The sequence below is a fragment of the Nicotiana attenuata genome, chromosome 8 (assembly GCF_001879085.1).
Source record: "Nicotiana attenuata strain UT chromosome 8, NIATTr2, whole genome shotgun sequence".
Taxonomy (NCBI): Eukaryota; Viridiplantae; Streptophyta; class Magnoliopsida; order Solanales; family Solanaceae; genus Nicotiana; species Nicotiana attenuata.
In genome coordinates this window covers 44,670,281-44,684,406 of record NC_031996.1, presented here as the reverse complement: position 1 = coordinate 44,684,406, position 14,126 = coordinate 44,670,281, and the positions used below count along the sequence as shown (strand labels likewise).

At 37.3% G+C, this 14,126-nt stretch overlaps 1 protein-coding gene across 2 annotated transcripts; it reads right to left on the bottom strand.

Annotated features, from left to right (window-relative positions):
• LOC109231371 lies at nucleotides 5,250-13,920 on the bottom strand. 2 transcript variants are annotated; one of them, XM_019397019.1, is made up of 8 exons: nucleotides 13,706-13,897; nucleotides 13,391-13,484; nucleotides 12,631-12,678; nucleotides 8,579-9,427; nucleotides 7,136-7,524; nucleotides 6,914-7,012; nucleotides 6,532-6,699; nucleotides 5,440-5,675 (listed from the first exon to the last, which is right to left on the bottom strand). In XM_019397019.1, exons 4-8 carry the CDS (start codon nucleotides 9,381-9,383, stop codon nucleotides 5,529-5,531), a joined length of 1,608 nt encoding a protein of 535 aa, XP_019252564.1. In that variant the 5' UTR covers nucleotides 9,384-9,427; nucleotides 12,631-12,678; nucleotides 13,391-13,484; nucleotides 13,706-13,897; the 3' UTR covers nucleotides 5,440-5,528. The 2 variants fall into 2 exon arrangements, with proteins under 2 accessions (XP_019252563.1, XP_019252564.1); XM_019397018.1 differs by lacking the exon at nucleotides 12,631-12,678 and having other exon boundaries at nucleotides 5,250-5,675; nucleotides 13,706-13,920.

Sequence of the window (14,126 nt, the reverse complement as noted above, 5' to 3'; positions counted from 1 at the left end):
TGAGTGCGGTATATTCACTACCACTAGCACGTTCATATTCTTTGAAGAATGAATATGTATTCATAAATCAGATGTTGTCACATTCACATCATGAATGGACCATAATCATCTATATGTGCTTTACAAAATCTCATCCAAATTGATGACAAATATTTTTCACAGAGTGAAAGATTATTTTGAGAATCCTTATTGTTCTCATTACCACAAATGATGACGATTATAATTTCGTCTATTGCCACGTCCATATCCATTGATACATTCATAGTAATAATTTTGTCTTCTTTCAGATTTATCACATACTGCTATCACATTCTCTTAAGGGAATGAGAATGGAGCAAATTCAATGGGACGAGTTTTCAATTCTTTGCCCACAATCATACATGAATTTGATCATGGCGAGGCATAGAAATTTTACCACTTCAGGCGGTTATAATTTCTTACAAACTCTATTAGAGTTATAATCAAACTTTGTTGTCTTTGCTTGTATTTAAATCAAAGTATAGAATAAAAGAGAAAAATACGGTAAAATACTTACCTTAAATCCAGAATTTAATCATGAAGGAAGTTCATGAAATAATTGACAATCATTATGCTCAATCCCAAAGCTTCTACTCAATTGGTTAGAGTCTCGTGCTGATAACGTGTTATGAAAATAATAAAAGAACAAGAACAATATTGTAGAGAAAGAGGGAGAGGGAATTCTTATTGAATTTGGAATGAATTACAATAGAATAGAACCCTCTATTTATAGGGAAAGGGTGGCTTAGCCACCAAGCAATGAACCCTAGAATCTCTCTAAATATAGACATTCACCATAAATATAATTGTATTTATAACATTATTAAATTTTTTTCACCGAAAGATATTTTATTATACATTATTTTCCTTAGTTTAACAACAACAAAACAACAACAAACAACCTAGTGTATTCCTATAAGTGGGTCTGGGGAGGGTAGTGTGTACGTATATCTTATCCCCACCTTTAAGAAGACAGAGAGGCTGTTTCTGGTAGACCCTCGACTCAGGACAAATAACACTATGATTGGATCATTGTTCCCCATCGTTTTATAATGTATTGTATCGTATTGTTTTATGAATACAATGTTTGGATAGATTGTATTGTTTGTTATTGTTAAATAATATTTTGCTGTTTGGTTTGACTGCATCGTACTGTACTGTAACTGATAAGTTTACTAAAATACCCTCAATTATTTAAATATTAAATTTATCAAAAATTATGCATAAAAATAATTTTAAAAAATAAAACAGAAGGAGGCAAAACACCTTAAGAAAGCAGAACAAAGGAGCGAGACAAAAGAAGGCAAAACAAAGGAGCACAACTAATTAGAATTGAGTTAAAAGCAAATTAGGAGAAAAAATAAAACAGAAGGCGACAAAACACCTTTAACGTTGGCGGCAGAAGTTTTGGAAAAAAAACCAAAGTAGGTTATAGGTTTGAAATTTGGAGTTAAAATAGAAAAATATGTAAAGGTTAAAATAGAATTGTGGAGTAATAAGTTAGGGCATAATTGGAAAGAAAAATAGGAAACAATCCCACCACACCAAACCTATTGTTTCAAAAAAGGGGACTTTTCATTATTCCGGAACAATGCATTTAACAATACAATACAACTAATTTTAATGAAACAATCAAAACAAATATTGTTTTGGGATAACAATACAATACGATACAATGAGGAACAACCATCCAAACAAGCTGTAAAGGGAAGGGGCAATGACAAACAAACTGATCAGAAAACTAAGCGAAAACACAAAACTAACACTAGGTAGTACATTTAGAAAACGAAGCGAAGACAATAACAAGTAATAACAGAAGTCCAGAAATACAAAAATGCACGAAAGACACTAAGTGATGTACTAAAGCCTCTACCCTAATTCTCAACTTCCACATCTTCCTAACCATGGTTATACCCTCGGTACGCTGGAGCAACGCTATATCTTGCCTAACACCTCTCCCCAATACTTTGTCTGCCTACCTCTATCTCTCCGTTGACCCTCCAAGGCCAACCTCTCACACCTCCTCACTGGTGTATTTGCACCTCTGCCTTGTAATTTTAGGTCGTCCTAAACTCGTGTCTGACAGAATATTATTGATTCATGTCAGACAAGTGTCATACTCACATCTTGGTACTTCTAAGACAAACTTTTTTCTTTCTTTTCTTTCTCAAAGAAAGAGAACTTGTAATTACCACACCCAAATTTTGCACAACCAAAATACATTTTCAGTTGTTCTCTTCATAATCGTGCAAAGTTACAATTGCCATGCTATAACAGTTTGTTCTAGCAACAAGATGTTCGTTTAACAGGAAAGAATAAATGTCTACAGACTGTTGGATTCATACTGACCCCGCTTTTATTGTTCTTTTTTTTTTTCTTTTAGGATGAATAAAGAAGGATAGTTTCATTCATGATGTGACAAGCACAAATTCAAACCCACACCATATGCCACATAGATTAGCAAGTGATAAACATTAAGGGTCCACCAAACTGTATAGAAAACCTGGTTCTCCATCAGTCCCTACAGAACATACACACACAGCAGTAAGTAAATAACACAGTAGAGTTTTACGTGGAAAACTTCCAGCTCACGGGATTAAAAATCACGACCTACACTCGTAGGATTTCAACTTTACTACTGAGCAAACTTCAGATTACAAACTATTGTAACCTAGGAATTAAACTCTTAATCCCTCACTCACTTGTAATAACTCTATCAAGCGCCTTTGTAATAACTCTATTACAAAGCTCACAACTCGACTAACTCTAGCCAAGACACACACATAAGGTTTATGGTGTTAGAACTGATTTCCTACACAATGCTTCTTGCTAAAATAAGTAGGAGTTACAAGTAAATCTCTCTAACAAAAGTACAACACAACTGAGGACATATGGTAACGCAGTGCTGGAAACTGGTCCTTGTTCTGTTGTTCTTCGTTCTTGAAGGCTTGAAGTCACTTGCAAGAAGCACCCTTGAGAGAGAAGCTTGATGATTTCCAAGTGTTCAAGTAAGCCGTTTGCCCTTGCATCATGTTGATAATATACAAGTGATGTCATTTGGATGATGCAAGCAATTACCCGATACAAGGTTTTCCCATAAAGTGACTGTTGCATTGTTTGCCTTATTGCGTGTGTGTAGAGGAACAATTGCAGCAACTTTACAGCTGTGGGAAGTTGACTGGTACAGTCAGCAAGGGAACTGATATCCTTATGTTCCCTCTGTCGTCTCTTTGACTTTAATTGTTGGAACTTGTGCCCGACTTGAGACTTATTGTTTTTAGCACTTTGAGGATGTGTAATAGGTTCCCGATCTGGTTCTTATCGTTAAGTTTGTTAGATCATCAAAACTTAATAAGACACGTAACCTATCAATTTCCCCTTTTTGATGATGACAAACTTGTAATTGAAGTTCCCCTGAGAGCCAGATTATCATACAATATTTTCTGTATTCCCCCTGAACCTGTTCACTCTTGTTCCCTGTTCCCCCTCAATTAATTTTCCCCTTTTCGGCATCATAAAAAGACTACGCACAAGTAATAAGCAAAAAGAAGTCCATCATGGTTAATTCATGCCACATGTGTGCACACAAACATGGCTAAAAACATAGCAGAAGAGTATAGCATGTATAGGAAAAAGGACGGGATACTCATTAATTTTAAATAAAAGAGAACATAATTAGCAATACCATTTGTTATACAACTATCCACAAAATAAAACATCTTAAAAAGGATCAGTCACCAAAAATAACAGAACAAAGGGACCAAGATATAGGACAGACAATTGTTAACTGGACACTAGGAAGGGGATTATTTTAAGGAGCACTGGAAGGGGGAGGCAGAGATGAAGAGGCAAGGGTTCTAAGGAGGATATCCATTCAAGCATTTGTCGACACTTGCTCGTTAAGCAGCCTCTCCTTCAGGTCCTCAACCTGTTTCCTGATATCAGTATTTTCCTTGGTCAGACGGGCAACCTCTGTGCTTTGGGCATTGCTGGAACCAGGTGCCTCCTGGGCATGACTAAGCTGACCCTCAAGAATAACATTTTGTGCCTTCAACTTCCTTATCTCTTCATTGGCAACATTCTGAGCTTCAATCAGTTGAGAGTAGTAGAATTGTTGCCAACCCCTCCTTTCTTATCAATACACCCATACTCTTATAAGGTGGTCTTGGAGAAGGTTTGCTTGCAAGTTCGCACTGTAGCATTTCCCAAAGGGACTTTGAAGAAGTTAAACACCTTATTTAGTAAGAACTCGTAAGGCAACCCATGATTACCATCCTTAAAATCTGCAACTTTCTTCATGTGCTCTATCATGAGACCAGGCAGATTGACAGTGATGTAGGCATCCAGTGCTTCCATTAGGAAAATGTGTGCTTTTGACGTAATGGAACGTCTTTCTGCTCGTGGAAGCAAAACCTTGTTCACCATTTCGAACAACAGTTGATACATTGGAAGGAGGGCCTTCTTGTGTACCCGTTCCACGTGCCGTACTGCATCATCCTTAAGAATGGCACTTCTGAAATTGAGAGAACAAGTCCCCTCAATGGATGATATTCCTCCAGTAGGTACTCCCAAAATATTTCCCAACACATGCTCGTCTACCACAAAGTCTACACCGTTGACCTTCAAGCAGATGTTGTCCTCTGCTATTGCGAACATGTCTGCATAGAAACTACGCACCTCTTCCTCGTACAATTTAGGGCTCTCATTTGTGAACAAATGTGTCCACTGTTGAAACTCACAAATATCCACCAGTTGGCGTATCCCTGTCATGTCAAGAATATCAGGAGCAAATGTTCTGCCCCACATACCCTCTGTTCTCAGGTTTTCTCTTCCTTCATCCTTGGCCACACCCACCTTGGCCTTCATGGAGGAACCATATTCCTCATTGTCATCGGTCTTCCTTTTCACATACTTTCTCACACTTTTCTCTTTCTTTGCATATTGCTCAGACACCTTCTCACCATACTCTTCCACCGAACAAGTTGTAATTTAGCTTAAAAGTACTATAGTACTTCCTAATAAACTCTATATTCATGACTCAAACTAGGATCCAACTAAATTAATCCATTAATTTCAATTACGACCTTAAAGTTCTCGAAAATACATTTACTAAAGTTACCGGTGGTCTAATTTGTCAATCTTCAATTTTCTGCCATATTGAATTAGCATTAAACTGTGCAGATCCTTGTATCCCTTGATACATAAGAACACATTAACAGAACATCCAAGAGTAGTTGAAGAAAAGAAGATCAAATGACATTCCCATTGGAGGTTTCTGACTTTCTGTACAACTTCAGGCGACAGACAAAAGTTAGAGGTTTCTGTACAATTTCAGGCGATAGAGATAGCGCCAATAAAGATGTTTCTGGACAGGTTGACCATTCGCCATACCCTGCCGAGTATGTACAAAAATATAGTACAGTTTCAGGAACCCGAATAAATACATAGCAAGAAAACAAAAATCATCGTTCTTTTCAATGATAGATCCAGTGACCATCTATCGCTTGCTTTCACAAATCCTTTCCTTTCGTCAACAATGCTGTGGACTTGCAGATGGGACAATTGTTCTTCATAATCAACCATTTCTTTACGCAATCTGCATGATACTCATGTCCGCACTTAAGTGTCCCGATGCTCTCTTGATCATCGTAATCAGACTGAAATAATATTACATACATGCAGGCCATCAGAGTTTAAAATAAAAAAGCAATAAAAGGCGCACTACAATGAATAGCAAAGCTAGTAACCTAACAAGTAATAGCACACAATTGAATTGTAATAAGTAGGACGCTCAACTTATGAAGGAATGGATAAAACAAGATGCTCAGAAACTTCGAGAGGCCGTGGCAACATTGTTCCGTACACACTAAAAGTTAGTAAATTATCCAACTTATAAGGTATGGAAGCCTTGCAAAGATTAGGAAGGCAATGACAGCATAATACCAGCAGTGTGAAGACGTTGACCATCTCCTCCTTTAATGTCGGTATCCTCAAGGTTATGGTGGGAAATCCTGTGTTGTTCAATTGGAATTGCGGAGGTGGAAGAGAAGACTTAGGGCATGGAATGTTGCTCCACTAGCAGTTATGTGGGTTATTTGGAGAGAAACAAATAGGAGAGCTTTTGAAGATATTGAGATGAACTTTATACGATTGACGAATAGCCTCTTTATCCTTCATTTCTTTTTGGTGCAACTGTGAGATCCCTTTATGTATAGAGGATTGGGTGTTGTTTGTATAGAACCATATCATTTTGTAGGTTTTCTACTTTTTTGGTATACTTCCTGTATAAGGGCCTTTTTTGTGCCCAAACTATTAATAAAATTATTACTTTATCAAAAAAAAAAAAATACCGACAGTGGGCATGAATGATCCCGAAAAACTAAAATTAACTTATTAAGCTATAGGAATCATCAGAAGTTCCTGAAAACACCTCACAAATTGAGTAATGACCCCTCCAAAAAATTATACACAAATGCTTCCCATGTCAACTGTAAATCAGCATACGGATAATACCTGGCATATGACACAGAAATCAGTCTTGTGATCCGAACATGCAGCCCTTTCCAAATTGCAAGGAGTTACCGATGATGAAAATGATCTTGTTTTCAAATGGCTAACAATGACCTCCTCTGATAACCCGATTTTTACAGTGCCAATCTGCTCTCCCAATGCAAGAAGCTCCTGGCGTAGGATTTTAAAGTGGATTTAAATTTTGTTTCCAGAAGTTACAGCAAAATAAATTGTTAAAATGAACATTAATAAAGTAGTATATATACCTACCCCCCCCCCCCCCCCCCCAAAAAAAAAGGAAAAAGGAAAAGTTGTATAATACTCAGTAACCATCATGATAAATATGAACCGGTACATACAGTTGAAGAACCTTCTATCTTCCTACCTCATAAGACATGTGATCTACGTCCATACGCATCTCTCCGTGCTGATCAGCAGGATCACGCACTTCATGGTAGCCAGGAATATCCAACATTGCCACTCCCTGCATACAACCACCAACAAAGAATAACCCATTACATTCAACCCCATAAATTTTATTGCCCGGAATTAGACAATTATGTGACAAAAAAATCTGGAAATCTGGTCAAACAGAAACATATTTTACATCTTCAGGAAGAACTCTCATGTTAGGTAGGTTGTGATGTCTAACATTTGTTTCATGCATAAATTCTCCTTGTTGAGGCCTGTACAACCTAAACCCAGTCGGTGGGAATGGTCTAATATATCTAGGCCCTGCTTCCACAAGGGCGAATGGATTGATAGAGCTGTTCAACGAGCTACTCGGGAGGTGTCTGTGTGAAGAAGCAGTCATTTGTGGAGGGAGGGTGATAATGTGGGGTCTCACTCCTTGGACATTTGGGGGCAAATGACAAAGGTTTGGGTGCCCTTGAGGAACGGATGGGTGCAGAAAACTAGTCAAACCTCCATTGCCGGCTGTTACTTGATAACCTCGCATACTGAAGTTTCCACCATCTTCACAACCTCGAGTATCACCTAGAGTAATGGGAAGAAAAAAAAAGCAGAAGAGGCATGCAATTAGTTTAGGAAGTTAAAATTTTATCACTTCGAACAAAGACCTTGAGTTTCCCTTGAAGATTTGGGGAAGGGCAAAAAGAGAAGACTGTCCTAGAGCAGTACAAAAAGAAAAATGAGAGCTGCAATGATTTCTTAAGGTTAACTCTTAAATCATTCAATCAATCAAATCAACTATGCCTCAATTCAAAATTCACTGGGCAGCTATATGAATCCTATATAATCATTCTGCATAAAACAAAGTTAACTTTTTCACTTTGAACAAATATGAAATAGGTTTTGGAAAAAATAATGTAAGGATGAAAAGAAAGGGTAAGACTTGTTTCCTGTGAATATATCCTTTTAACCATACATGAACGCAGAAGGAAAGCTCGGATACAGATACTGTTCAACTGGGTGACATAGCACCGGCACTATTAGAACGGAACATAAAACAGCACCAACTTTGATGAACATTAAATGAAGAGAAGAATAGGTAGTGTTTAGTTGAGCAATTTTTATTTTTTATTATTTTTTTTTTTTTTGGGGGGGGGGGGGGTTGGGGGAGGGGGAGGGGGAGGAAGAGAATAGGCAAAGATATTAATGCATGAAACAGGAGAAATTTGCTGTGGAAATTCCTAAAAAGTTATATCAATTCAGGAGAGAGCTGGAGGGAATTTTCCTTATTTTCTCCTTGTCAAAAAAACACGGCTTTTATTGTTCGTAAATTAGGTACATCGAAGCCATCCACGAATGTCTCCAAATTTGTGCCCTAAATATGAATAGTTCGCCCCGCCCTCTATAACTGAACTCTCATTTCAGTATTTCTCATTTTATGCAATTGAAGATGTTAAGAACTCTTCTATCCTACGAAACAATTTATCCACAAATTAGGCAAAGATAACATAAAATGGAAAGTTAAAAGCAAGAATTTCTCATTAAAGAAAGAAACTGCAGGATCCCTTAGCAACTGAACAAAATTGTAGGCTGGAACAGATCCATAAAAAGTCATAAATAAAAAATGAGTAGGAAGTACCAGGCAGATAAGGTAGACGAGCACTACGATTCCAGGCCCAATATTCAGTCTCTCTAGCGCTGCTGTTGAACTGCAAGCCTGACCAATAATTTCCAGGAAATTGACAGGCTTGGCCGACATAGTTTCCTTGAAGCAGATCATTGTTGTTGTGTCCTAATACATTATCTGGACCACTAGCACCAGACCTGTCCCTCACACTTCTCAGTGCTCCATCTTCGATGAACGATGATAAGTCATTTCCTCTGTACTCAGGTGGTATAAACGATGCAGCACCCATTGGGGCAAGAGAAGAACTGGAGCCTACCAAGGCATGCTGATACTGAAAATTCACGGGAATCCCTTCAGCATTCTTTCTCTTAAACAAGCCTCTGACACTGTCGACATAAATATTGTTCCTTCCATAACTGTCTACATTAATTCCAGAGGTGCCTTGAGTGCTTGAAAATGGAAGCCACTCATGTTGCCCATGGTTTACTGCAACCTGGAGATCTCTAGAAGCAGATGGAGCAGCTACGTAATGGTTATAATGATTTGTCGATGAAGCAATGGCTGGGTCGAAATTGGAGGCAGGATGTTGATATTGAACCCCATTGTACTGCGACATCCCATAAATTAATGCACCCTCTTGACAGTCTTGTGGATGGTGCAAATAGAAATTACCAGCATTTCCAGGAGCTGGTAATATTGCATGGACATTAGGCTGCGGAAAAGTTGTTAAGCTCCGGTAAAAAGCACAAGGCTCCGGATGGACATCTTGACTTCGCTGGTCTGCTTCCAAATCAGTTATTTGATTACTATAGGACATATTCCTTTGCGCGATTTTATCCAGTAAAATTTAGTGGAGAATGCCTGCTTGGAGAAGAAACAGGCATCAGAATACAACTTTCACGTAAATCCATTGTAAGAGATTGCACAAACTTAAGTGAGTACCAGCTGATATTCAATGAAGATAATGTTCAGGTCAACTGATACTTTATTATAATATCTTTGTCTATATTCATTTCAATAAGTACAGTTCAATAAAACCTAAAAGTTCAGTAGTTTCCCTTCAAAAGTTTTAACATTCATGATTTTTGAGTCAAAAATCTGAACTTATCTCACAAAACATCACCTAGATATTGATAAGAAAAAACAGCGCTATGCATGACTTGCTGCTTAAAATAGAGCAGTTATATTTGGTAAAAAGCAAACCAGACTGTATGGAACAGAAACGAGAATTTAATGACGCAAAGACGGCAAGCTACTCTTCCTGTACTCAAATTTTCCTCAAACTACTATTTCCAAGATGACTTCGCGAAAGGTATATTATTATGATGGCAGACCTGATTGTTTCAGGGGTAACTGTGGATTGCAATTTCGAATCCGTTATAATATAGGGTATGAGTGATGGAAGTGATGCACATCGTGAACCTGATCACATCTTGAACGCTTTAGTATGGGCAAGTAAAGATCCAAAAGAACATGCAAAACGGAGAGGATTACAGCTACAGAGTTTGATGGAGAATGGGTTCTGGTTCATTGTCAAAACAAAATCATGACAATAATAAAGCATTATGGCCAAAAAATTCAACTCATTTGAAAGTCAAGTGGCTGCAGGACCTTTTTGGCAATTCAGTAAGCACAAGTTGCCTAAAGGATTCCAAATCAATTTGTCTATTTCCTCTCCCTTGGGAGTCAAACATTCCACTCTAACAAGGCACACTTGCTCGTATCAGGAAAAGTTGATCAAGCAACATATGAGGTTTCAATACAATGAAGTCTTGGGCAATTCTCGACCACAATCACACTTTTAGACTCACCCATTTGAAGTTATGCACTCAAAGATTTCCACTAGTCACACCATCTACCAAAATAGGTGTAGGATAAAATAACAACTGAAGATTTCACATTTATACATAAAACTGTACATATTTTGAATAGCAAAACTCAACCATAATTCTAAAGACTGAACCCCCCTCAACTATCAAATTTGCCTGGATTCAGTTGACAGGCAGTATTACATCACTGACGAGCATAACTGCTCATTTGGAAACCAAAACGAGCTTCGTATGACAAGCTTCATAGGCACCAGTAAGTTCATTCAATCCACTTGATCGGTTCTGATGATTATGCCATGGAGAAGAAGATGAGAACTTGAACATAAAGTCGACAAAATAAAATAGGTTGAACAATTAGCAACGGCATTAAGAGTATATCGATCAGGCACAGGTATACCTAATCATGTTTAAGATCAACTTTCTAAGTGATCTAGCTGAGAGAAGAGTCATAAGCTAAATAGGAATAGCCTCCAATGAATGGATCTTTATAGCTCAAAAGTAGCTTCAGCGGACAGCAGTAAAAATAACCCAACTATCAAACGTTCAAATCAGAAATGAGAATTGGCATTTCCATGCGCAGTAGAGTAAAGACTAAAAGCATCCAATTGAGAATCTATATCCCAATCTCATAACAACATCCAGACAAAATCAAACAAAGTAAGTTAATGAAATGAAAGTGAAAAGGCGTCAAGCAAACCTTGACTTCTTTGTTCAAATATCCGGAAGAGTTTTGAATCTAGAAATTACTGTCAGAAGATACGACAGAAATAATGACACTGATACAGAAACAAATCTACAGCATCTAAAAAAACTAAAGCTGAAATATCAATACAACCAGGCCCCAGGGCATTGGTTCAACGAAAAAGGTAGTACGGGTTGGATGTGTGGCAAGTACATGACGAGCTTGAAACCTAGTGTTGGACCTAGTGCAGTATTTTGGGTGGAGAAGGGCAGTAAAAAGCCGGAATTAGCCACTGAGTTTACAAGCTGAAACAACGGATTTCTCAACCATTAACAAAAATCATACACACCATGTTTGTGACAAAACTAAGCCATCAATACAGGAGTGTAATTCCACAGTAAACATCTTCAACCACATAGCATAAAATACTTCATGACTGGGAAGTAGCTGAATTTCAAGTTCTGGCTGAAATGCTGTACAAACCAACTATATCATGCGCTAGTCATGACTCATGGAAGTTGGAGGTGGGTGAAGGGTGGAAAGAGATGGAGATTTTTCAGTGTAGTCGTATTGTCATCAGCTCTTGCCGAGGGAGGAACTGGATTTTCAACATTTATCAGTTCGGATCCCCAGGCCACCAAAAAAGGTGTCCTTTTTTACTTGGCTAGCAGGTAGCAGCAATGGAACAATCCTGACAGCTGAGAATTTGAGAAAATGAGCATTACATATGTCAGCTGGTGCTTTATGTGCAAAAGTTCAGGTGAAGATGTGGACCTCCTCCTTTTACTTGTCAAGGGGTAAATTGCTTGTGGTGTGAGATTCTGCGCTCGTTTGGGCTGCAATGGGTGATACTAGGCACAGTAAAAGAGACTCTCTAGGCACAGTAAAGGAGGCTCTCTGACGTTAGAAGCAAGAAGAGAAGCCAATGAGCGTGGGATGTAGCACCATTAGAAATCATGTTGGCCGTGTAGAAAGAGAAAAATAGGAGAGCTTTTGAAGGAATAGAATGACTACGTATATTTATAGGCTCTCATTTATAGTTTCTTTTTGGTGCACTCATGAAATTCCTATTTGTAATGTGTCCTTCATAGAATCATAATATGCTGTTAAATTTTTTTCCATAATTAATAGAATTATTAAAGCCCCCAAGACTTAGTTCAAGTGGCAAAGGTTGAGGGACTTGTGACTTAGGTCACAGGCTAAGCCCGGTATTTAAGTGGATAGTAAAGGGATGGACCAATATCCTCGGGTTTCAAAGGTCGCAGTTGGTCCTAAGGGTTGGCCCCAAACAGATTTCTTAAAAATGAAGTTATAGGAAAAGCATCAAATTCTTTACCATACATGCTCAGACTTCTGAACCTAATAGTACATGTAACTCAAGGAACTTCTAATAAAGGGACAGCCAAGAGAACAAGATTACCAAATTAAAACTTGCTTAATATATTCCCAAACAACTCTACCTATAAACCACGTGAACGATTTTAAACCTACATTTTTAACCTTCTTATAAGCGATGGTCGTAGATATATAAATTATGAGAATAAAGTTTTTACCTTTCTGAATAATTGTTTCTAAAGTGTCTCCGTTTGATTTTCTCTTTGCTGAAATCAGAAAAGAAAGCTTATTATGAGGACACACATGACAACAGCATGGCTACGAACTTTAGTAATTAAGAAGACTGGAAGGCTTTATGAATGGTCGATCGAGAGCTGACCAAGTTTGACTGGTATTGACCACGGGCTTGACCAGCGCTGACCATAAGTTGACCAAGACTTTATCACAATTTGAGCTTTCGGAATGACTCAAGCATGGTCCCACACGCCCCACTGGCCTCGCGACCCCTTTAGTTATGTTAGGACTGCTATTAATTGTGAATAGTTGAACTTGGGCCTAAGGTCATTGTTTAGCTAGTAGTATAAATTGGAGTAGTGCGAGATTTTTAACTGGTTTTGGATATGCTTATCTTAGGTTATATGGAGACCTTTTGGATTCTTGAAGAACTCCTTGGATTGCCATTAAAGGTGTGGATCTTCTTTGGTAATCTCCTTCCTTTATCTTCTATATATTAGGATCAATTATTACGTAATTAGAATGTAATTAGTGTTAAATACAAACTGTGGCTTAATTCTATCAATTTAGTTCTTATTTTCTATCTTTCTATCTATTCTTCCTCCTCTACTTCTATTTTCTTTTGGGATTTCCCTTGTTTGCTATTTCTTCATCAATACATATATCATCATTATTACAGAAGTAAACATGCAAGTGATGCACGAAAACATGAAAAGAGTAAAATATGGAAACTCAAAACCGCACCTTTTCACCATCCAAATCGGTTCTTTTCCCAGATGTTGCCTTCAAGTAATTACAAAGCAGATGAATGTTGAGATAAATTAACCGTAACTGATCCCTGCAAATATATATAAAAAAAAAATTAAAAAAAACATAAAGCTCAAAATGAAAACCCCCAATTTTAAGTAAGACATGAAAAATCGAGATCAAAGTAAAATCCAAGCAAAATCCACAAAAAATGCTTCATTTTAGAGCCTAATGCATGCATTTTAACTGTATAACAAGAGAGAAATATACACGAACAAATAAAAACTGAAACTTCTAATTGAAAAAACTAACCAGAGTGAGATTTGATCGTGCGACGAAGAGATAACAGACGGATATCATAGATACAATTTCTGAAAATTGAAGAGAGTAAAATAGAGATAAAAAGAAAGGAGATTTCAACGGTAATTCACCAATTTGTGTTGTTGAAAATGCTCTCTGTGTGATAAGGAAAAAAAAAAATTTACTATGAATGGTGCTCTTGAAATGTACTCTTTGGAATAATAAACTATTATTTCTCTATAGTTAATTAATACTGTACTTTTCGTTTAATTTGTAAATATTAAGAATAAATTATTGGATTTAATAATAGCACCAATACGAGTAATTTTCAGTTTCCTTTGCATTGTTGTTGCATGTCGTTTTATAATATATCGTATCGTATTATATTATATTGTATCGTATTATATTGTTTGATGAATATAACGTCTGGATA

Excerpts from the sequence above, each read along its gene's own strand:
- LOC109231371 (XM_019397018.1), bottom strand. The coding sequence starts at position 9,383 with ATGTCCTATAGTAATCAAATAACTGATTTGGAAGCAGACCAGCGAAGT. Across the intron at positions 7,525-8,578 it reads TCGTCTACCTTATCTGCCTG|GTGATACTCGAGGTTGTGAA; the intron begins GTACTTCCTACT and ends CCATTACTCTAG. Across the intron at positions 7,013-7,135 it reads TGAGAGTTCTTCCTGAAGAT|GGAGTGGCAATGTTGGATAT; the intron begins GTAAAATATGTT and ends GGTTGTATGCAG.